We start from the raw sequence: 25,491 nt of genomic DNA, 5'->3' as shown, positions 1-25,491 counted from the left end.
TTTAACTGTTTTTTTAACCTTGTAATAAACAATTTTTAAAAATGTTAAAAAAAAAGTTTTATTATTAATATTATAAAAATCTACCAAGATAATGTTTTTAATATATATATATATATATATAAATATATATATAAATAAATATATATAAATAAATATATATAAATAAATATATAAATATATATATATATATATATATATATATATATATATATATATATATATATATATATAATTTTGTTTGTTCATAGAAAATATTGGATTTTTTTTCATCTTGTATTTTAATACGGTAAACATTTATTATTTTTATTAAGTTAATTAATTAATTTATTAAGTAAATTAATTAATTTATTAAGTATTTATTGTTATTTTTGGTAAAATATCTATATGTAATGGTATGACACTTTTTATATTCATGCTTTTTACATTTTTATAAATATCTATTGTGATAAATAATAATATATTAAAGGGCACCTATTTTACCCCTTGTTTAGGATGTAAGTCTTTTGTGTCTCCAGAATGTGTCTGTTAAGTTTCAGCCCAAAACACCCGTCAGATTATTTGTTATAGCTTTCAGAACATTAGGATTTTCTGCTTTGAACACCATGTAGCTGTTTTTGTGGCCTGTGCCTTTAATGCTAGTTCGCCTCACCCACTGTTCCCATGTGCCTGTCAGAGTGTGCAACAATCTCCACCTCGGCTGCGTCAGATAAACAGCTCAGTGACAGACATAATGGAAGCAGATCTCGCGTAACGTTTGTATGAAACACTACAGTAAGAACTTTCCCAATGATTATTTGATGTATTTGTTGTAGAGTTAATTCAAGCCTTTCAATGAGTCACACACAACGTCATTACAAAGCTCACGCACACACACAGCGCGCATGTTTAACTCTGCACTGTTTTTGCATGGTAAATGTTACAGGATACATATTAATATCCACTGCTGTATGGACTTCCGTTTTGTTAATGTACAAAATAAACGTGATTTAACGTCTACAAACCGGGATTGAAGCGTCATCTTTTATAACTGTACTAACATACGGCTGTGGTGAATTAAAGCTGAAGTAAATCACTGTAAAAAAGGTTTTATACATGTAAAACTCACTCTTGATTAGATGATTGGTGATCACAGAGCGCTGAACAGATCTTTTAATCCCGGTTGCTTTTGCACACGTCCTGTCTTGTTGATATGATTATATGTGTTAATACGAAGACATGTTATTACAGGGCTGTCAATCAACTCTGTGGGTGGGGAAACCGCACTCCTCAGTATGAGAGTGGACACACTATACCTACACACGGTTCTGTCCAAACACCTTTCTAAAGATGATTTTCATCTTAGGTGCCCTTTAATGTTCATAATTTAAAGCGATTGATATTTTTTTATGTTGTATTTTGTTGATATATGCAAATAAAGAGAATATTTTAAGAATACTTTTACAAAAATATGTTCTACCATGTACATTGTGAAGTATTCTCATGCTCTTAAATCTATTTATTACACTTTTCACAAAGTTTAAAATAGTTAATACCATATTGTTGGTAAAATCTGCCGATATCATTTCGTTTTTATTATTTCAATGAATTTTCATTATTGTATACACTCATGCACACCTTGTTGTGTTGTGTTAATAGTCGGAACTGGAGTAAATATACTGTAATACTATTGTTTGCAGGAGTGTGTTAGTTAAGTCAGTTTATTTATTTCACAACAAGCGACAGTGTACAATCTGTACATTAACCAACCCCTAGAACACAAGTGTCAAATCTAGTTCCTGGGGGGGCCGCAGCTCTGCACGGTTTAGTTCCAACCCTAATTAAACAAACCTGATCAAACTAATTGAGTCCTTTAGTTTTGATTAAAACTTACAGGTAAGTGTGTTGAAGCAGGGTTGGAACTAAACTGTGCAGAGCTGCGGTCCTCCAGGAACTGGATTTGACACTTGTATCCTAAAACGTAAATGTACCCAAATTAGCCCAAACACTAGTTTTCATTGGTGTTACCTTAGCCAGATGTTAAAAGTCATACCAATAAAATGACAGATTCAAACTAAAACAATACTTGAATGACAAAAACAACAACAACATCAAAAAGCAGAGTGTTCACAATGTTAATTATTAACAAGCCATTTCTTATAATGTTAATTAAGTAGTGTTTAGACTTTTAAAAGCTGTAAATAAGACTCTGATATGTTATTGTGTGTGTAATATCTGACCTGACAGACTGTCTGCGGGACTGACGGCCCTCTGGAGTCGAGCCCATCGTGGGCTGATAAGAGCCGAATGTGAAGTCCTCCTCGTCCATCACAGAGCCTACAGACAGCAGGACCACCAGTTAATCACTCAAATCAAGGTCTAACATTACTTTCATTCACTGGATTTTTGTCCAAAGTGACTTGCATTGCATTTACTGTTGTTCAGTTTCTGCATTTCCATAAGTTCTAGTGTTTGTGCTACTGCCTTTAGCTGAGATATGAACTATATATTACTATAGGTCATCTCTAAGCACTCAAATGCCTTTCACATATAATCTCCTAACTTAATAAGTACGATTCAAATAATTTTTGAAATATAATTCATGTCTGTTTTGTTGCAGTTAGCAAAACGTTCGCTAAGGCATCATCCCTCATGTTAAAAGATGCGTTTTCCCTCTAACCATCTCAGAAATCTCAGCTGAGCATTTCTTTAAGGGTCACGAAACACCAAAACACATGTTGTGAGCTGTTGACAGTCGTATATGTGTCCCACACTGCTAAAAACACTATTAGGACACCTATATTTCACTAAAAAGTGTAAATTGGTTGTTTTTGCGTTATTTCAAGCAAATTCGTACTTCCGGTTTGAAACTAATTTTTGAAGCTGCGTCACGGTCATGACATAATAGCGTGTATTCCAGCATGCAGACTGGGCGTCTGTGCCAGAGTGTGTCTTATTACGTCTTACAGTGTGATGCATTAATGCATGAGTAAGGCTTGGTTCAAACCAATCAGCGCGCTCTAATGAGCAACTTCATTAATATTCATTACTGTCACAGTGTTTAGACGGCAGAGACGCCACGTTGTGTTGGCAAAACAAGCGTGAAGTTAAACATGTACACACAGACATCACCTATATACTATATAACTGCAGGTTAACTATGTTTATATATGATATTTTAACTGTTAAAAGCTATTAGCTACTGTTTAATTTGCTAGTTATTAATGACTAATAAGGTTATGGTAACTAATAACCTGAACTTATCTGAATTTGATTGTAATGCAGTAACGTGCACCTTTTGTGAAGCTGCTTTGAAACTGTAATTATTGTGAACAGCGCTGTGCAAATAAACTTGAGTTGAATCTTTCTAAAGCTTTTCATAGCAATCTGCTTTAGTCTGCATTAGTTGAGATTTTCACCTTTCCCCGCTGAGTTTTTCTCTGGTGGTTTCTCTGTCTCTTTCTCTGTCAGTTTCGTGTCTTTTTTCTCTCCGGTTGCTGGTCTCTCCAGCAGGCGAGGGGACGTCCCACGGCCTAAGAGCTCATCCAGACGTGTGCGAGCTCTCGGGGGGCGATCAGTTAAACTAAAAGATGCAGAAATCACAGAAACTTCAGTGTCACTTAAAAATGAGAAAACGCTTGACATGCAGTGAGGGAAATAAGTATTGAACATGTCACCATTTTTCTTAGAAAATGTATTTTTTAAGGTGCTGTTGACTTGAAATTATCCCCAGATGTTGGTAATAACCAAAGCAATCTATATATGCAAAGAGAACTAAACTAGTTAGATTACAAATAAAGTTCTGTGTACATGAAAACATGAAATGATGCAGGGGAAAGTATTGAACACATGAAGAAAGGGAGGTGTAGAAAGGCAGTGAAAGCCCAGACAGCAGCTGAAATCTCTCAGTAGTTCTTCAGCAAGCCTCTGCCCTTCCTCAGTGTAAATGAATATCAGCTGCTTCAGTCCAACATCTACACTGAAGATGAAACCAGGGTGGACATTTCAGCCAGACAATGATCCGAAACACAGCCAAGGAGACTCGCAGATGCTTTCAGAGAAAGTAAATCAAGCTGTAGAATGGCCCAGCCAATCACCTGACCCGAATCCAATAGAAAATATTAAATAAAGCTCAGATCTGATAGACGAGACCCACAGAAGCGTCAAGACTTTGACAGTCTGTTGAAGTCTGTGAGAAACTCACACCTGAGCAATGCATGTGACTTCATTCTCCATATGAGAGGCGCCTAAGCTGCCCGTATAAAATGTATTCTTTGTTTTGTTATTATTATTTATTATGTGATTACAGATAACTAATTCTTCACTACTTATTTCCCCAAATTTATGATCGGAGCTCCTGCAAAAATGTGAGGCGCAGCAGGCAGTAAAAACACTCTCTGCCAATAGAAAACTAGTTTGAAAAGACACCTGTCACCATAATATCTAGGCCTACCTGTCCTTCTTCTGTGTCGCTCCGTTTCCATGCGTTTTTTGTGATTCTCCAAAGCCCAGCGCATCCATCAGATCATCTCCATCATCATCAAACATCAGATCGTCTTTCTTCTTCACAGTAGCTGCTGGAGAAGCTGTTAAAACAGACATCAAAAATGAGCTTTACCGTCTCCTACATTCGTATCTCCACACATGTACCGGAATAAAGCTCGACATGAAGAGTCGTTCTGGACGTAAAACAGCAGCAGAGTACACGTCTACAACAATAAAAATGTAGAGAAATGATATTGTTTCGAAACTGACTGCGATTGCTAAATTCGCTGTTTGATTATAGATTACACGAGCTGGATTCACTGGTCAAATGTGCTAGAAACGCTGCACACTGAGGACATCTGCTGGTCACAAGGGTATAACGCAAAAAGAAATGCATGAACACTTCGTCATCATTCATCAGTGTGAATGTAAATATATTTATTGTTATGTTTATAGTTATCGTTCTTAATGCTTTACCGCTCTCACCTGTCTCTGTTTTCTGAGGAACGACTGGTGAAGAAGAGGACGGTGGCTCGGTTTTCTTCCCCATCTTCTGCTTGTCTTCCAGATCATCCAATAAATCATCTAATGAATCGTCTATGTTATCTGTGAAACATGAAGAACAGCCGTCATGCTCAACTTCAGTTTTATTTGATGGTTTTCTCGTTGGGTTTTTGCTAAAAGCTCTGCTCGCCTGTTGTGATACCTTCATCATCATCATGGCGATGAGGAGGAGGATCAACACCTCCACCTTCATCATCTGAACCATATGCAGCATAAAAATAGAGCAGATAAAGTCCTTAAAACCTTTGTGAAGACATTAAACGCTGTCAGGAGAAGCTGTGGTTCTTAAAAAAAACGTACCCAGAAAGCTGAACTTCTTGTACGTTCTCGCTGTGGACGCCGGAGCAGAACTGGGCTTTTTCTCCTCAGTGACCATCTCTTCTGTACACACACACAAAAAAAAGACATAAGCTGCCTTGCCACTGCACACGACATTTGGACATGACTGTCGGAATACGCCCCCTTGTGGCAGTCAGGCAGAATTTTCAATTCTGACGTGCACCGTGGGAGAGAAGCTGTTCTCGCAGTGTCCGAAATAAAGGAGTGCAAAAGCAAGAGCCTACATTCTCTGTGCGTTCACAGTGGTTGAATGAATGAATGAATACTAAAAACTCATAGACCGCTTAAAATATTGGAGGAATGTGGAGATAATGTAAAAAAATTATATTTTTAGTACTTTATTACTTACATTTATGAATAGAAATGTTTTTTGTTAATATAGACTTTTTCTAATTCAAAAAATAACCAAAACAAATCCTATTTCTCACCTCGCGCACACGGACCTGCTTGTACAACACTGGAATACATCATATCCGCAGGCGCATACCATCTAGTCGCAGGAGTTCAAATATTTCAACGGATCCGCAGCTCAATTTGGATCTGAATTTTCCGCATACGGAGATGATCATAACTCCACGCAGCTCCCGCACTACTCTCCTTTGGAAATGAATGACTTCCGGTCTTTCGCTTGTCATTTGCAGTGGAAAGGAGGCTGTTCACCTCATTCTTCGCTGATGAACGGGTGCAGCCATTTTAATCTTTTTGGATCGAGACTTTCGGTCTCATTCACTTCAATTCATTGTTAGACATTAAAAACTGCTCGTTTCGCTGTCAAACTGATATTTTCTTATTATATTATTCTACTTGGTCTGTATAGTCATGCAAACATTTGTTTGTAGAGCAAGTAGTTTGACCGTTTTCTGTCGTTTGAATCTGAAGTTCTAAAACAATCGCGAAAACGGGCTCACTTTCGCATTTTAGAATAAGATCAATAGGATTAAAAAAAGGAGTGCTGGATGATACTAGGCTGGAAAATATTAGGGGTGGGAATCACAAGAGTCCCCAAGATACGATATGATCACGATACCTGTGTTATACTTGTACAATACACAATATTAATACAATATTATTTGCAACTTTTAAATATTCTGCTATATTGCAATTGATTTCCTTTATCCAACTTCAAATTAAGTCCTCAAAAGAAATGTCGGATTAAATATTTCTGTTTGTCTCTTCAGTCTTATTGTCGCAGTCCAAAATGGGATCGACAAGCAGAGAAACTGACCAGTGCTTTAATGAAAACATCGTAAAGTGTTTTGTGCACTTTTGTGCAATGCAATTCCACCATCTTTATTTAGGATTTGGACAGTAATACTGTTGTTGCAAGACCAGATACAGTTGCGGCTGAAAGATAATTATTAAATTTCCCATTAATTGTATTTTTTAACCTCTACCCCAACCCTAAACATAACTGTCACAGTACTGTAAAAATATTAATTATTGTTATGCAGTAATTATATATTGTTGTCACAAAAATGATGCTGTGTTGATGTGTGTATCCACAGCTGTATCCTATCTAGACTCTACCCAGTAATACTGACATATTGTTACGGTTTAAAATACAGAATATATCCACTACCTGACAAAAGTCTTGACGCTTATCCAAGTTTTATGAACAGCAAATAATATCTTGACTTCTAATTGATCATTTGCTATCAGAAGTGGCTTATATTAAAGGCAAAGGCCTCTAGATTACACTTATTTTACTAAAATAAAATATGATCTTCATTTTGAATGATTTCATTAGGACAGCAAGGTCTGACTTTTGCTCAGACAAAAGTCTCGTCACTGAACAGATATAATGTCCAGTATAGAATATAAAGTCCTGCTGCAGTGGAAACAATGAATATTGTGTCTGACTCCATCATGAGCTTGGAGGACTGCATCCATACATCTCTGACATGACTCAAATCATTAATAAAGTCATCTGGAATGGCAAAGAAAGCGTTCCTGCAGGACTCCCAGAGTTCATCACGATTCTCTGGATTCATCTTCAATGCCTCCTCCTTCATCTTACCCCAGACATGCTCAATAATGTTAATGTCAGGTGACTGGACTGGCCAATCCTGGAGCACCTTGACCTTCTAGGCTTTCAGGAGCTTTGATGTGGAGGCTGAAGTATGAGAATGAGAACCTGAAGAACCTGCCCTCTCTTAATGTAATGGGCAGCACAAATGACTTGATACCTCAGGCTGTTGATGTTGATCATCCACTCTGCAGATCTCTCGCACGCCCCCATACTGAATGTAACCCCAAACCATGACTTCTCCTTAACCAAACTTGACTGATTTCTGTGAGAATCGGGTTCCAGTAGGTCTTCTGCAGTATTAGTGAAGATTAGGATGCAGTTCAACAGATGATTCATGGGGAAAATCGACCTTCTGCCACTTTTTCAGATGATCAACTAGAAGTCAAGTTAATATTTGTTGCTTCTACTACTGGGATCGCCGACAAGACTTTTGTCAGGTAGTGTACAGGAAACAAAGAGTTAAATTCAATACCTTTTAAGACACTTTCCAAACATTTTAAAGACTCATAACCACTTTAAGGACATTTTAATTTAGTCAAAACTAAATCTAAACTAATCCTAAACTAAAACCTTTATTTATTAAAATGCAGAACCTTTTCAAAAGATTCAATTAGTACCTTTAGAGTAGACTTCTGTACCTTTAAGGTACTGTGAGATACACATTTGTACTTTTAAGGTATTGATATGTGCGTTTACGGACCTGCTAGAAACAAATGTACTTTTGGAAAAGGGACCACCCCAGTGACAGATTTAGTACTTTTATTTCTGAGAATATAAGTGACTTTATAAACAGCAGGACTCCCTGTTTAAAGAGGTATCACATCTCAATGATTCATTAATTAATTGTCATTTTTTTTTAAAGTCTCAATCTTCAGAAATGTACCTCTGCTTTTGGTGTTATCTCCTGGGTTTGCAGCTTTCCTCTGAGGAGGAGCTGAACTGGGCTTCTTCTTCTTCTTCTTGGAGCCGAAGAGATCCGCGTCCATGTCATCTATGTCCTGAAGTAAGCAAAGTCAATGATGTCATAGCTTTTATGTCAAACTAAGCTCTTATTTCAGCCAATCAGAAAGCAGCAGGCTGTTGCTTCACCTTCATGCTGTCCAGCAGAGCGGCGGGGTCAGCCTCAGAGACCTCCGAGCCCTGAGAGACATAACAGATTTCATAAGAGAGTAAATACTAGTTTAGATGCTTTGTTTCCAGTTTAGTAGACTCAAGGTTAATTTAATAAAAATGAAAATGAGTTACACAAGTTAATTATAAATAAATAACTTCCCAGTTATGATATCATCAGTTTAAAATGGATATTACCTGAAATTTAAAAAAGTCTACATTTTACCTTCAGATATTTAAATTTGAGCTGAGACATCACATTTTATTCAAGTAAATTTAAACTGAAATTACAATAAGGACTAAATAAAATATTTAATCATTACAAAAGTCAAAAGAAAAACATAAACATTATTAAAATATGTAATACATCAGTGTAATGTAGTAAATTGCGTAGCCTGACCTCATCATCTTTCTCCGCCTCTTCTGCCAGTTTACTGAAGAAATCATCGTCCAGCAGAGACCTGAACACACACGCACACACACACACACACACACACGCACACACACACACACACACACACACACACACACACACACAAACACCTTCAGCAGACCTTTATGTTAGATGATATTCTACATGTGCAGATACTGTGTGTGTGTGTGTGTGTGTGTGTGTGTGTGTGTGTGTGTGTGTGTGTGTGTGTGTGTGTGTGTGTGTTTGTGTGTGTGTGTTTGTGTGTCTGTGTGTTTGTGGGACACACCATGCATTTGAGTGTATGTGTGTTGCGTGTGCATTGTGTATTCTGGACTTGATTTGTGTGTGCTGCGTGTCTTTATATGTGTTTCGTTTGTGTCTGCTTTTGTGTGTGAGCATGAGTGTGGTGCGTGTGTGTGAGTGTGTGTGTGTGTTTGTTTTTGTGTGTATGTGTGTGTCTGTGTCGTGCATGTGGGTATAATGTAGTGTGTTTGTGTGGCCATGTGGTTGTTTGTTTGGTGTTTTGTGTGTTTGTGCATGTTTGTTTTTGTGTATGTGTTATTGTATTTGTTTGTGTGTGCATGGGCATGTTTGTGTATTTAATTTTGTGTGTGTCTGGTGTGTTTTTGTGTGTGTGATTTGTGTATACTTATTTGTGTGACTATATGTTAATTTGTTTCGTGTTGTGTGTGTGTGTGTGTGTGTGTCTGTTGTATTTGTGTATGTGGTGTGTGTATGCATCCTTGTATGCGTGTCTGGTGTGAGTGTGTATTTGTATCTGTGTATGTGGTGAGAGTGTGTTGTGTTTTCTTTGTGTGTCCGTCTGTGTATATGGTGTGTGTGTGTGTGTGTGTTTGTATGTGTGTATCTGTCTGGTGTAAGTGTGTTCTGTGTCTATCCTTCTGTGTATGTGTTTGGTTGTATTTGTATCTGTCTGGTGAGAGAGAGAGTGTGTGTGTGTGTGTGTGCTTGTTTGTGTGTGTGTGGTGTGAGATGTTCTATCTTTGAGCTCTCTCTGTGTGTGTGTGTGTGTGTGTGTGTGTGTGTGTGTGTGTGTGTGTGTGTGTGTGTGTGTTTGTGTGTGTGTGGTGTGAGATGTTCTATCTTTGAGTTCTCTCTCTCTCTCTGTGTGTGGGTGTGTGTGTGTGTTTGTGTGTGTTTGTGTGTGTGTGTGTGTGTGTGTGTGTGTGTGTGTGTGTGTGTGTGTGTGTGTGTGTGTGTGTGTGTGTGTGTGTGTGTGTGTTTGTTTGTGTGTGTGTGTGTGGTGTGAGATGTTCTATCTTTCAGTTCTCTATATATGTGTGTGTGTGTGTGTTTGTGTTTGTGCGCGTGTGCGTGCGCCGTCACCTCTTCCCGCTTTGTGACATGAGTCCGGCTGCAGGTCTGCTGGACACAGATGATGATGTCATCGACCGCACCTTCACTGGACCTGTGGAGTGTAAGACCATCACCATTAAAAACAGGTGAAACACACTCACTTCCATGACAACACTGACATCATTCATCATTAGACGATACCTTTATCACCACCATCATCATCATCACCGAGCAGATCTCCCAACACATCATCTATAGAGCCTGAGAGGAAAACATACACACTTATAATACAACCCCAGATCAGAAACAGTTGAGACAGTATGAAAAACACAAATGAAAAAGTAGTGATTTCCAGATTTACTTTCACTTGTGTTTCAATGCAGACAATATAAACACAGAATATTTCACAAATATATATATATATATATAAACTGGATTACTGCAACTCTCTACTAGCTGGGCTTCCAGCTAACTCTATCAAGCCTCTTCAACTGCTCCAGAATGCAGCAGCACGAGTTGTCTTCAATGAACCTAAACGAGCACATGTCACTCCACTGCTAGTCCGTTTGCACTGGCTGCCAGTTGCTGCTCGCATCAAATTCAAAACTCTGATGTTTGCCTACAAAGTGACTTCTGGCCTAGCACCTTCTTATCTGCACTCACTTCTGCAGATGTATGTGCCCTCCAGAAACTTGCGTTCTGTGAATGAACGTCGCCTCGTGGTTCCATCCCAAAGAGGGAAAAAATCACTTTCGCGAACGCTCACGCTCAATCTGCCCAGTTGGTGGAATGAACTCCCTAACTGCATCAGAACAGCAGAGTCACTCGCTATTTTCAAGAAACGACTAAAAACTCAACTATTTAGTCTCCACTTCACTTCCTAAGCTGCAATTGCCTCTTTGAATATCACACTAATTGTACAAAAAAAAAAAAAAAAAACTACTAACACTTCCCTTCTTAGACTTTACAGACCTGAAACTTGCCTTTAGTACTTATTCATTGTTGCTCTTGGTTGTGTAAATTGCTTCCTTGTCCTCATTTGTAAGTCGCTTTGGATAAAAGCGTCTGCTAAATGACTAAATGTAAATGTAAATGTAAATATATATATATATATATATATATATATATATGTGTGTGTGTGTGTGTGTGTGTGTGTGTGTGTGTGTGTGTGTGTGTATATATATTTTTTTGCATATATATATATATATAATATTCTGTGTTTATATTGTCTGCACTGAAACACAAGTGAAAGTAAATCTGGAAATCACTATATATATATATATAATTATTATTTTGCACATATATATATATATATATATATATATATTTTTTTTTTTTGCACACACATATATATATATATATATATATATATATATATATATATATATATATATATATATATATATATATATATATATATACTGTAAATATACATCATTTCCTGTCATTCAGACCTGCAACACATTCAAAAACAGATGTTACAGGAGCAGTTTAGGGCAGTAAACTGGTGAAATAATGATGTGATTTGAAACAGGTGATGTCAACAGGTGATTGTAATTATGATTTGGTACAAAAGCAGCATTCAAGGTCTAGTCCTTTAGGAGCAAAGATGGGCCAAGGATCGCCAGTTTGCCAAAAAGTACATGAGAAAATGATTGAAATGTTTAAAAACAATGTTCATCAAAGAAAGAAACGAAGACATTTGGATGTGTCACCTTCAACAGTGCAGAACATCATTAAAAGATTCAAGGAATCTGGAGGAATTTCAGTGTGTAAAGGACAAGAGCGCAAGCCTATGTGGAACAACCGTGATCTCCGTTCCCTCAGGCGGCGCTACATCAAGAAACCTCATTCATCTATAGGCAAATCACCACATAGGCTCAGGACTACTGCGGCAAACCTGTCAACTACCACAATGCGTAGTTACATCAACAAATGCCAGTGAAAACTGTACTGTGCCAAAAGGAAGCCCTATGTTAACAGTGTCCAGAGGCGTTACCGACTTCTTTGGGCTCAGAGGCACCTGGGATGGACCATCACACAGTAGAAATGTGTACTGTGGTCAGATGAATCAGTATTTCTGGTAATTTCTGGGAGAAATGGACACCGTGTGCTGCGTACCAAAAGGATCATCCAGACTGTTACCAGCAAAGTTTAAAAACCAGGGTCTGTCATGGTATGTGTTTGTGTCACGCCCATGCATGTTTTAACAAGACAGTGCAGAACCACATTCTGCACACATTACAAAGTCCTGACTGCGGAGGACGAGGATACAGGTACTTGACTGGTCTGCCTGCAGTCCCAACCTGTCTCCAATAGAGAATCTGTGGTGCATTTTGAAGCACAAAATGCAACAATGTGGACACTGTACTCTTGCCCACATTATAAATCGCGATGTTCATGTGTAATTAGACACTGAACATTTTAAGTTTACTTGCCTCATTCATGTGTCAAATTCACTTAATTCGCAAATGAAATTTACTTCACTATAGACCTTTTTCATGGCTGCTGCATGGAGGGCGCCATAGCGACCAGCGTTTTCCGGTAGAATGCGAAAAACTTCCGTTTACAGTGTTTACAACTGGTAATTTGAGCTCCGAAAATGGGTTTCAATAACGTTTTTAATGGATAACAGAGTGTTTTGTGACACACAACTTAGAAATGTGTGTGTTAAAGCCGTTATAATCTGTCACATGTGGTTCAAGAAATACGAGAAAAACGTTTTCCTACTGTAGTTCACGTGTTTGCCGTCAGAAATAGTGTGTGTGTGCGTTCCCGGCCTGTCAGCTGTTAGCTCAGCGCAGAGAGAGAGAGAGAGAGAGAGAGAAAACCAGAGTACTGGCATGAAACTTAACAGGTATGAAAGTCGTGCAATTTACAAAAATGAGCATTAAAAGTCTGTTATTGATCCTCTGCTGCTGATTAGCTGTTCATTCTAATCGCGAGCCGTCTGTGTTTTATTTCATGTGTTGTTTTTACCACGGTTTGTGTTTTTCTGTCATTTTGAAATGACACTAGCCTATATTTTCGTGTGTGTGTCAAACATTTTGGTGAACTACATTTGTTTGGGCTGGTTATATATTTGAAATAAAGAGAAAATGTTGACTTTAGCGATGACGAGGCTTCATTTAAACTGCAGAAGATGCCGTCTGACAACGAGGGGAAAACGCCTCACAGCAGCTGTTTTCCATCCTATTAGATCGCATTTCTTTAAATGATCAGTCCAGGAGATGCTGCTGATGGACAACAGTATTAGTTCAAAGAGGATAAAAGCAGGTAAAATAGATTAAAACTATCGTTTCAAAGCTGTCCAAATGTGACTGTTTACACGCATCAGTTGCCGACCGGAAGTTCTTCGCATTCTCTTTGCGCATACACGCAAAGCATCATGGGTAATTTTGCGTTCCAAGAAAAAGGTCTATAGACATGGATTCATGTCATGAGCTTTTTGAAATGTGTTGCAAGAGCCAGAATTGGTATATGTGTGTTTTTTTTTTTTTTTAATAAATCAATTATGAGAAACACATTAAATAATGTTTGTTGTATTGTCTGCAATGAAATACAAGTCAAAGTTAGTTTAGAAATCATTACTTCCTTTTTATATTTGTGTTTACCTTACTGTCCCAACCTTTTCTGATTTGTGGTTGAATGATACAGTAATCAAACACAACATAGAGAGATAAAAGAAGAAAAAAAAAAGAAAAAACTCACTCCTGAGCCCCTTCTTCTGTTTTAAAGACTGCAAAAGACAAAGATGACACAATTACATTTAAATATCAGCATTTTTTTTTTGCTTTAACAGTAACAGAATTTTGATTAAAACTGCTTAAATACCACAATGATGTGTAACTGTTATTTTTAATGCAATATATTACACCATAATATATTATCTTATTGTTTGAAACTTTTAAAGCCTTTGGAAAGACCCTGAGTGTTTTTTTAACCCTATAAGTGCCAAAATAAAATTCAACTTTTTTGGAAATTAGATGTTTATTAAACCATGTAGCAAATTGCCATATATATATTCTGAGATACACATTTGATACATCAGGTGTTTATTTTAATTTTAATGACAAAAAAATATTTTGCCCTTGACATTTTGACAACAGAAAACCTTTTAGGCAGTTTTTCCACTTTGTTTTTACCTGTTACCTTTTATCAAATCATATATAACAGGTTTTTAAACAAAGTATTGATCAGGTTAATATAGGTCTTAGAAACCTGTGTTTCAAATATGATACGTGCGGCTCTATAGGGTTAAATACATTTTTTAGAGAAAGTTAAAAAATTTAATACATTTTTTATACATTTGTAACTTTGTTGTTAACCATTCGATCTTTGTTAGTTTTTGCATATTAAACATATTGAGTATGGACAAAATTTGTGATATTACATTGTTATTAACGATATTACGTCATATAACATAGCCAATAAAACTGCTATGACAACAAACTCAAAATACTACAACTCATTTCAATTGACATCTGTCTGGATAATGTATCTAGAAATAAAGCGAATATGAATGTTTCTTCTATATATCAATGGGTATAAAAGATTAGCTCTTAATTGTAACGTTAGCACTATAACGTTACACTTTTATACTACTAATATGAAAGCGTTATACCATACATAAATGACAATTTTAAACAAAGTATACATTTTACTGTAACCTTACAAACTAAACAGCAACATGTTTGTTACGAGGCTGTATAGATAATTACTTATGTGTTATTACTGTCAATAACATCTGTTACTACTCCGTTAGCCACTAGTGAGACTTTGTGTTCCATTCATAGTACAGAACTATGTTTAATTACTTTAATTTAGATAGTTGTGAGTGAATAAATACACATTTAAAGTGTTTTTATTAGGAAAACTGCCTGTTTTTACCATATCTGATCGCCTGCTGGAGGGTCGTGTGTTTGTGGTGAAATCTGTGCGCGTGCCCGTTACCACTGGAAACCAGCACCGCTTTTCCTCGACGCATCAGCTGATCGTTAATTAATCAAGTAAATCTTAATTTTCTCCGGAGATCTTCAGATTCTTTTGCTTGTTTTGATAGTGTGGATTCAGACGCACATTAAATCCTGTGTGTGTTTGTGTTCTGATAAGACCAAAAGAGCGTTGATGAATCTGTTAGTCCGAGTCTAATACATTAAAGTTAAGCGACACTTTAACTTAGTCCACACAAATACATAAGCTGTTATAGTTTACGAATAAGCATGATTTTGTACGAGCTGTTTATGAATCACTTTGTCCTCCACCGGTTTGAAAACCGTGTGCCTCCTTCATGTACTTCCTGTTTACAACAGAGCATCATGGGTAATGTAGTCCAGTGATTTACGGCTTCAGTTTCTTTTCAGGGGAATGGAATCGTTTTTTTTTTTCATTTATTTCTTTGTTTAATGCTTTAGTATAACAAATGTTTTTTTGTTTTATCTGTGTTTTGTGTATGCATGTCTGTGGGTGATTGTGCGGGTTTGTGTACAGTATTTATGTGCCTGTTTATTTGTGTGCTTGTATGAGTCTATATTTTAAACTTTAGTTGATGTGTAACGCATCTGTGTGAACATAAACAACATCTCTGAATGTAAGACACTCAAAATTTAATGCAAATGGAGACAGTGGCTTTTACAGAGTTAGCTTAAGCAAGGCCTACAGTGAATGAAGTTTAGGGACTACAAAAAAAAAAAATAAATAATAATAATAATACAACATCCGGGCTAGTGAGATCACAAACGCTTCAGGCTGCGCAAATTTACCACGCGCATACTCCCTGCGCAGCGAAGGGGTGAGGCCTGAGGTGCTGTAATGTTACAGCAGAGGAAGCAAAAATGGCGTCCAAACGCTGCTATTTCCACAGAGCTTCTTCTGTTTCTGTATTTGAGCTTCCAAAGGACACGACACAAAGAAAGAAGTGCTTACAGTTTAATTTTAATTATGTTCCAAAGAATTATAATAAAGATATAGCGCTAGCATTTGACAAAGGACAGCTTCCAGAATCTCTGTTCAGTGCTGGACTCGGCTGAAAACTCCTTTAACCATAATAGCAAAAGCTTTGGACTGTGAGCCACAACCTGTAAGTGTTTTATTTGTTAGAATTGATCTAATACATGCACTGTGTCTAGTAATGCTAGGAATATGTTGTAGCGAGGATGTAAATAACGGTGTAAACAGCAGGAAATGCTGTTTGGCACCGCTAACAACTTAGCTACAAATTTATATTTATCAGTCACACCGATGTAAACACCCACAATCTTCAGCAGCGCTGCAGTCTCTCTCTATGTAGCCACTTTCTATGCGTTCTACATCTCAAATAACAAACTCCCCAAAGAAATGAACATTTTATATTACTTGCATGTGAAAGACACTTGTCAGATTGTCATCATTGGATTTAAATGGTGTTTTAAATGTACTGATTTTCGCACTCTCTGTTTGTGTGTGCGTGTGTATGTCTATCTATCTGTCTTTCCAGGGGTGGACTGGGGAAAAAAAAAATTAGCCCTGGTTTTGTAGCCACACCAGCTCACATCATCATACCGACACAGCCTTACCCACAGACACGCACATTCACTACTTGTATTGGTGTACAGATGGTGAAATACCATAAGCAGTTCCATATGTAATTGATATTTAAACATTTAATGTATGTGACTGGAACAAAAACAAAAAACAACCCGTTTGTAACAGATTTATACATACATTCATTCATTCATTCATTCATTTATTCATTTTCTTTTCGGCTCAGTCACATTATTAAGCTTGGGATCACCACAGCGGTATAACCCACCAGCTTACTGTTGTTTTACGCAGCGTATGCCTTCACAGCTGCAACCCATCACTAGGAAACACTCATACACACATACACTATGAACAATTTAGCCTACCCAATTTACCTATAGTGCATGTCTTTGGACTGTGGGGGGGAAACTGGAGCTCCCGGAGGAAACCCACGCGAACTCGGGGAAAACATGCAAATTCTACCCAGAAATGCCAGCTGACCCAGCCGAGGGTCGAATAAGTGACCTTGCTGTGAGGTCGACAGGGCTACCCACTGTGCCACTGCGTTGCCCCCTTTCGAGAATATTTTACTTAATTTTATTTGGCAGTGTCTGATTTTAGAGCCATTTTCTTGCTTTCTCTGAGCTTTTTGGCTCTGATGTAACAAAAGTGTTATACTCCTGTCAGTGGGTCATAGAACTGGTTTATCTGCATTAGTCTGAATGTCACACATTCTCCTGTTCACTGCTGGTTAAGCAACATGTGAACATGTAACATCAACGCTCATCAACTTTGATAGATAATTTGAGTTTAATCTTTAAAATGAAACTTATTTTATTCATTTATGTCTCTGCCCTCCTTGAGGTGTCTGACGGTATGTATATGCCATTTCATTATTATTTTTGTTTTGTTTTTAATGTATGCCTTTTCCTCATTGCTTCAGATGAGGAAATGTTATGCTTTAAATTTAAAGAACAGACCAAGTTTAAATGAATTCATTGAGTTCTTAGTTTGTTCAATGCAGTCCTGCCTAAAAAAAACCTTGTAAATATTTCAAGACATTTAGGCAAAAGGGTGGCTAATAATTCAGAAGGGCTAATAATTCTGACTTCAACTGTATGTGTATATTTATTTCATAATTATTTTTTTTCTTCACTGTAGGATTCACTGTGCTGGGCTCCTCTGCTCCTCTGGTTGCTCCTCTGGGATCTTCAGTGGTTTTGCCCTGTTTTGCTTCTGAACTTTTACCAGCGGAGGGTTTGAGGGTGGAATGGAGACGAACAGACTCAAATAATCTGGTTCATCTGATCATTGATGGTAAAAGTCGAGCAGAGGAACAGCATCAGGACTATTATCAAAGAGCTCATTTCATTACTGAGGAGATTCAGCATGGCGTTTACTCTCTCCGTCTGGATGATCTGAGAGCTGATGATAAAGGGCTGTACAGGTGTAAAGTGTACAGTCAGCGGGATGCTGGTGCAACTCTGGTTGAAATTAAAGCCGTTGGTGAGTATGGTTGAATAGGTAGCACTCTTTAGTTGTTGAGTAGGTTATTTCACAAGAGCGAACAGCCGATAACATGGCACAAGAGTGCAGTAAACAGCAAATCACATGACACAAGCACAACAAACAGCCAATCGCATGACACGCTAGTGCAGTGAACAGCTAATCACATGACACCCGGGCGCAGCAGATAGCTAATCACATGACACATGACCACAGAGATCAGCTGATCACACGACACCCGAGCGCAGCGAACAGCCGATCACACGACACCCGGGCGCAGCAGATAGCTAATCACATGACACATGAGCATAGCTCACAGCCGATTACACAACACGCAAGCGCAGCGAACAGCCAATCACTTGACACACAAGTGAATCAAACAGACAATTACATGAAACATTAACACAACCAATCAGCTAATGTGTGCAACAAACAGCCAATCACACGTCACGCAAGTGCATCGAACAGCTGATCACATGACACGCGAATGTATCAAACAGCCGAACACTACACACATGTGCAGCGAACAGCCGTTCACACAACATGCAAGCACAGCGAACAGCCGATCACACAACATGCGAGCACAACGAACAGCCGATCACACAACATGCGGGCACAACGAACAGCCGATCACACAGCATGCGAGCACAGCGAACAGCCGATCAAACAACATGTGAGCACAGCGAACAGCCGATCACACAACATGCGAGCACAGCAAACAGCCGATCACACAACATGCGAGCACAACGAACAGCCGATCACACAGCATGCGAGCACAGCGAACAGCCGATCAAACAACATGCGAGCACAGCGAACAGCCGATCACACAGCATGCGAGCACAGCGAACAGCCGATCACACAACATGCGAGCACAACGAACAGCCGATCACACAGCATGCGAGCACAGCGAACAGCCGATCAAACAACATGCGAGCACAGCGAACAGCCGATCACACAACATGCGAGCGCAGCGAACAGCCGATCACACAACATGCGAGCGCAGCGAACAACCGATCACACAACATGCGAGCGCAACGAACAGCCGATCACACAACATGCGAGCACAGCGAACAACCGATCACACAACATGCGAGCGCAACGAACAGCCGATCACACAACATGCGAGCACAGCGAACAGCCGATCACACAACATGCGAGCACAGCGAACAGCCGATCACACAACATGCGAGCGCAGCGAACAGCCGATCACACAACATGCGAGCACAGCGAACAGCCGATCACACAACATTCGAGCACAGCGAACAGCCGATCACACAACATCCGAGCACAGCAAAAAGACGATCACACAATATGCGAGCACAGCGAACAGCCGATCACACAACATCCGAGCACAACGAATAGCCGATCTCACAGCATGCGAGCGCAGCGAACAGCCGATCACACAAAATGCGAGTGCAGCGAACAGCCAACCACACAACATGCGAGTGCAGTGAACAGCCGATCACACAACATGCGAGTGCAGCGAACAGCCGATCGCACAACATGCGAGCGCAGCGAACAGCCGATCACACAACATGCGAGCGTATCGAACAGCCGATCACACAACATGCGAGCACAGCGAACAGCCGATCACACAACATGCGAGCACAGCGAACAGCCGATCACACAACATGCGAGTGCAGCGAACAGCCGATCACACAACATGCGAGCGCACCGAACAGCCGATCACACAACATGCGAGCGTATCGAACAGCCGATCACACAACATGCGAGCACAGCGAACAGCCGATCGCACAACATGCGAGCACAGCGAACAGCCGATCGCACAACATGCGAGTGCAGCGAACAGCCGATCACACAACATGCGAGCACAGCGAACAGCCGATCACACAACATGCGAGCACAGCGAACAGCCGATCACACAACATGCGAGCACAGCGAACAACCGATCACACAACATGCGAGCACAACGAACAGCCGATCACACAACATGCGAGCACAGCGAACAGCCGATCACACAACATGCGAGTGCAGCGAACAGCCGATCACACAACATGCTAGTGCAGCGAACAGCCGATCACACAACATGCGAGCACAGCGAACAGCCGATCACACAACATGCGAGCGTATCGAACAGTCAATCCCATGACACACAAGCACATCGAACAGCCGATCACATGACATGCGAGCACAGCGAACAGCTGATCACACGACACGAGCGCATCGAACAGCCAATTACATGACACATGAGCGCAACAGACAGCCGATCATACGACACACAAGCACAGCGAACAGCCGATCACACAACACGCAAGCACAACGAACAGCCAATCACACGACACGCAAGCACAGCGAACAGCCGATCACACGACACGGAAGCGCAGCAAACAGCCGATCGTACAACACGCGAGCACATCGAACAGCTGATCAAACGACACGCAAGCTCAGGGATCACATCACACGCAAGTGCATCGAAGAGCCGATCACACGGCATGCGAGCACAATGAACAGCCGATCACGACACGTGAGCGTATCAAACAGTTGATCACGACACGCAAGCGCTTTGAACAGATGATTACACGACACACGAACGCATCAAACAGCTGATCACACGACACGCAAGCGCAGCAAAAGCCGATCACATGACACTTAAGCGCAGTGAACAGTTATTCATGTTTCTCTCTGCGTTCTCGTAATGGTGTAATATTGCGCACATATAATAATGAAAAAGTATTACCATAAACAGCATGTTTTGTGACACCACGAAATAAACAATAGAACATAACATGAAACAATAGAGTTTTTATTTTGTCCATACAATATTGTCATATTGCAGAGCCCTTTATGAACATACTGTGAAGATATTAGTTTCAGTTGTCCTATTTTTTAATGTTGAAATCTTCTTTCAGAGTATTTGAGTGTGTCGGGATCTGCTGGTCCAGTTTCTGTGTCTGTGGGTGGACACGTCACTCTCAGCTGCTCTGTGAAGTCTCACGTCCCTCCTGAAGAGATTGAACGGGTCTCATGGAGGAAAGCAGATGAAGACCTCCAGCTTCTGCATTTTGAAAAGAGCGCAGTGATTCCTGCAGATGAGCGATACAGAGAGCGCGTGGTGTTTTTCCCCTCTGAAATCCCCAAAGGAAACTTCTCTGTCAGACTGAGGAGCGTCAGAACTGAAGACGCAGGAGTTTACATGTGTCTCGTCAAGACTGGAGGAGTTTCAGCAAACACCACTGTCATTATAGAAACACACAGTAAGTCAACGCTATACATCTACACCAGTGAATTTCAGCTTGTGACCCTCAGTGGGCTGTAAGGGTATTGCAGGGGGCCACAAGCTTGTTGTTGAAGTCTATGTGAATTTAAAGTTATGATTATCCTTTTCCCATATCCTGACATGCATCCAATGGACCCTTTTTTAACTTTTCCGGGTTTCTCAGTAGCAGAAGACGTCATAGCTGGGTAAAAGTAGAGCACAGTGAATGGGAGAGTACAACAAAGATTTTTTTACAACCCTATTTGCTAAAATAATAGAAGAAACACGCCATGATGGTGTTATCAAGATTTACAGAAAATGAAAAAAATAGTGTGAGACTGACTGAACCACAGCCAGAGGAGAAATTAATGTCAAATTTACTCTCAGGCCCATAGACGCTGCATTAGAAACACCTCACATGAGTGGTAATTCATTTTTTGCAATTTGACACAAAGATGATATAAGACATTCGTAAATGCATATAAATGTTCATGCAATAAATTTTTTTTTAAAATTTTAATTCAAAATTTTAAAAAACTTTCAAGGTTTTAAGTTTATGATGATTGTTAAACGCATCATAACAGTCTTGTAAATAAAGGGTCCATTGAAACAGTCCTGAAACTAGAAAAAATGTAGGGTGGATCATTGGAAGTGTCTAACAAAATGGAGTACGATTGACAAATGGATGAAAGAAGGGCAGAAACAAGACACAATTAGACCTGTCTTAAACGACTGATAGCCGAGCTCTAAATGATTGATAGCCTTGCCATAAAAGACAGATAGCCATTCCCTAAATCACTGATAGTGATTTACCCGCCGTAAATCAAAGATAGGGAGAGATACCTCCCTTAAAAACAGATAGTCCCAGACTAAAGGACTGATAGCTCCGCCTTAAAGGATGGATAGCCCCACCCTAAATCAATGATAGGCTTGCCCTAAATGACCGATAGCCCTGTCCTAAAGCACAGATAGTCCCACCCTAAAAGACTGATAGCCCGGCCATAAAGGATGGATAGCCCTGCCCTGAATGACTGATAGGCCCGTCCTAAATTACTTATAGCCTCATCCTAAAGGACTGATAGCCCAGCCCTGAATGACTGATAGCATCCATCCAAAAGGACTGATAGCCCTGCTTAGGAGATGGATAGCGCAGCTCTAAATGACTAATAGCTCGCCCTGAAGCACTGACAGCCCCGCCCTAAATGACTGATAGCCCCATCCCAAATGCCAGACAGTCCCACCCTAAAGGATTGTTAGCCCCGCCCCAAAGGATGAATAGCGCCACCCTAAATCACTAATAGGCCAGCCCTAAATGACAGAAGGTCCCACCCTAAATCACTGATAGGCCTGCCCGAAATGACTGATAGCCCTGTCCTAAAGGACAGATAGTCCCATCCTAAATCACTAATAGGCCCACCCTAAATCACTAATAGGCCCACCCTAAATGACTGATAGTCCAATCCTAAAGGACAGATAGTCCCACCCTAAAGGACTGATAGCCCCACTCTAACGCCCCATTTTCACGGGGCGTTAGCGTCAACACTTTCAAATTCACTTTGAATGGGTGACGGCAGGCATTGCCGAACTGCATTGGCGCCGCTTCAGAGGCGTTGCTCGCTGCAGCAGTTGGGACTAGCTCAATTTTTCAAGTGCCGACGGAAGCGTCAGCCAATCAGATCGCTGTATGCAAATACAACAGCACAGACAGTGGCCTATTGCTGACTGAATTTCATTGGCTGACGCTTCTATGACGATCGCTTCAGCCCCAACTTCAGACACATCTTCAGTCAAGCGTTGACGGTGAAGCCCCGTGTGAATGGGGCATTAGGAATGGATAGCCCAGCTCTAAATGACTGATAGCTCGCCCTGAAGCACAGCTGCCAACACTCTTGTTTTTCCCGGGAGTCTCTTGTATTTCAGACCCAACTTCGGGAATTTAACCCCTCCCCCTGCTCCTCAGTCAGTTTGCGTTGCACATCCACCCCCTCCCCTCCCGCTCTTCAGTTTTCGCCCCCCGCGCTTTATAGTTTGCGCACCAAACCAACATTCCCCCTGCTCTTCAGTTAGCGCACTCCCCAAACCCCTCCCACCCCCACTCTTCAGTTCGCACACAAACCCCAGTTTGCTCCAAACCTTGATACATACTTTAAAACCAATAAGGCTAAAGGTTATTGCACACTGAATTCGAAATTGTTCGTAATTTAAAAAAAAATTAATTCAATCTCAGGTTGTGTTTATCGTATTGACACACTGCTTCTGAAACTTTTGTCCATCGTAAAAACAAAAAACAAACTGGGTTTGTTTACTTTGTGACGCATATAAAATATATTAAAAAAAAAAAAAAAAAAACGCAAATGAAAATTTTGGACTTCAGTGTGCAGAGACCTTAAATATTTTATGTTTTGCTGATTTAGACAATAGCTAAAAAATGCGAATGAACTTTATGCGCAAAACTGGATTATCGCATAAAAGACGTGCGAATAAAGCACTGTTTCCATCAAACGTATCAAAGTGAACAAAAAGTCACTTCCTGATTAACTGGCGCCAATTATCAACAGTAAAAACTGAATTTGCTGCAGTAGGAGAAGCTGCGTCAATCTTTTTTTCATCTAATAAATGACTTGTGTCTCAGAAGGCAATCCTGACACACAGTGAACGCGTGGTGGCATTTGAAGGCGTGAGACGCGGAGCACAGACGCTCTTGATTCTGGAGGTCATTAATAATATAATAACATTAATACTTAAACGGTAAGGTGTTTTAGAATGACCAATACAACATTTCAGTTGTTTAACAGTGTGCTCAGCCTGATGGTTTGTCCATTCACACACATTTTCATTATATGCTCTCTTATGTAATGTAATGTGTATTTATATAGCACATTTATTGTGTATGGCCATACACCCAAAGCGCTTCACAATCATGAGGGGGGTCTCTCCACACCACCACCAGTGTGCAGCATCCACTTGGATGATGCGACGGCTGCCACAGGTCAACGGCGCCAGTGCGCTCACCACACACCATCTATTGGTGGAGTAGAGGGACAGTGATAGAGCCAATTCGGTGGAAGGGGATGATTGGGAGGCCATGATCATAAGGGACGATAGAGGGACTTTGGCCAGGACACCGGGGATACACCCCTGCTCTTTCACGAGAAGTGCCATGGGATTTTTTTAATGACCACAGAGAGTCAGGACCTCGGTTTAACGTCTCATCCGAAAGACGGCGCCCACTGACAGTGTAGTGTCCCCTTCACTTTTACTGGGGCATTAGGACTCACACAGACCACAGGTTGAGCGCCCCCTGCTGGCCTCACTAACACCACTTCCAACAGCAACCTAGTGTTCCCTAGTGGTCTCCCATCCAGGTACTGACCAGGCTCAGCCCTGCTTAGCTTCAGTGAGTAACCGGTCTTGGGCTGCAGGGTGACATGGCTGTCAAAACAAAATCACATGACATTTTGTAATGCGCATGCTGGAGTTTGTCCAGTGAAAGTGTTTCCATCGTAGTTTATGCGCATCTTTTCTTATCGAATAAAAAGTTTATCCTATAGGTGGACGGAAACATAGTTAATGTATGTACAAATTTGTTTCTCAGGTTTGTCTGAATTTCACACACTGATCTTGTTTCTGTGTGTCGCTGCGTCTGGATCTGCTCTGCTGCTCTACTTTCTCATCTATTGCAGATCACAATCTAACTGCACAGGTAATCACTGGAGGATAATGTTTATTTATTATTGCATATATCCACTGCAAAAATGACCATGATTGTAATGGTAAAAACTGTACAATCTACAGTCAAAACCTGGTAAATTATTAACAGCATTTACATGTGTGGTAAATAACTGTAATAGATCTGACCTCTGTTTTCGAGAAAACATGAAGTGTTTAGAGTCTTAATTTAAATTGTCAACCAAAACAGACGACTGTGCATTTAAAAAGGAAATGAAATTTACAATTTAAAACACATACAGTTAAAAAATATAGTGTTTACAGTTTGTAGATATGATTTTTTTTTAAGTAAGAAACTGATAT

The 25,491-nt window shown here is 39.9% G+C and overlaps 2 protein-coding genes and 1 long non-coding RNA gene across 5 annotated transcripts in view; 1 reads left to right on the top strand and 2 right to left on the bottom strand.

Annotated features, from left to right (window-relative positions):
- fbf1 (Fas binding factor 1) overlaps positions 1-15,516 on the bottom strand; it is a 48,463-nt gene extending 32,947 nt beyond the window's left edge. The window contains exons 1-13 of the mRNA XM_087243527.1: positions 15,470-15,516; positions 13,947-13,974; positions 10,437-10,496; positions 10,266-10,347; positions 8,904-8,964; positions 8,483-8,533; positions 8,277-8,391; positions 5,326-5,406; positions 5,168-5,221; positions 4,948-5,067; positions 4,430-4,562; positions 3,396-3,559; positions 2,217-2,313 (exon numbers count right to left, since the gene is read on the bottom strand). Coding sequence (XP_087099653.1) covers positions 2,217-2,313; positions 3,396-3,559; positions 4,430-4,562; positions 4,948-5,067; positions 5,168-5,221; positions 5,326-5,406; positions 8,277-8,391; positions 8,483-8,533; positions 8,904-8,964; positions 10,266-10,327 — 938 coding nt within the window. The 5' untranslated portion in view covers positions 10,328-10,347; positions 10,437-10,496; positions 13,947-13,974; positions 15,470-15,516. The remainder of the gene's footprint in view (positions 1-2,216; positions 2,314-3,395; positions 3,560-4,429; positions 4,563-4,947; positions 5,068-5,167; positions 5,222-5,325; positions 5,407-8,276; positions 8,392-8,482; positions 8,534-8,903; positions 8,965-10,265; positions 10,348-10,436; positions 10,497-13,946; positions 13,975-15,469) is intronic.
- LOC100333752 (uncharacterized) overlaps positions 14,982-25,491 on the top strand; it is a 31,974-nt gene continuing 21,464 nt past the window's right edge. For 2 of the 3 annotated variants that reach the window (XR_015480189.1, XM_087243579.1), the window contains exons 1-4: positions 14,982-15,557; positions 17,898-18,242; positions 21,113-21,457; positions 25,055-25,162. Coding sequence is in view for 2 of the 3 variants with exons in the window: in XM_087243579.1 (XP_087099705.1) it covers positions 15,458-15,557; positions 17,898-18,242; positions 21,113-21,457; positions 25,055-25,162 (898 nt within the window). In the remaining variant the exon portion in view is untranslated. Of the gene's footprint in view, positions 15,558-17,475; positions 17,611-17,897; positions 18,243-21,112; positions 21,458-25,054; positions 25,163-25,491 lie in introns of those variants that run through there. The other variant, XM_087243580.1, reaches the window with a different exon arrangement.
- Positions 20,988-25,491, bottom strand: part of LOC141381116 (uncharacterized) — a 34,358-nt gene continuing 29,854 nt past the window's right edge. Inside the window, exon 4 of the long non-coding RNA XR_015480336.1 lies at positions 20,988-21,661. This is a non-coding gene — a long non-coding RNA (uncharacterized LOC141381116). The remainder of the gene's footprint in view (positions 21,662-25,491) is intronic.

The sequence above is a fragment of the Danio rerio genome, chromosome 3, assembly GCF_052040795.2.
Source record: "Danio rerio strain M-AB ecotype USA chromosome 3, GRCz13ab, whole genome shotgun sequence".
In the NCBI taxonomy this organism is placed as follows: domain Eukaryota; kingdom Metazoa; phylum Chordata; class Actinopteri; order Cypriniformes; family Danionidae; genus Danio; species Danio rerio.
The sequence above is the reverse complement of the archived record's forward strand: the minus strand, read 5'-3'. Positions and strand labels throughout refer to the sequence as shown.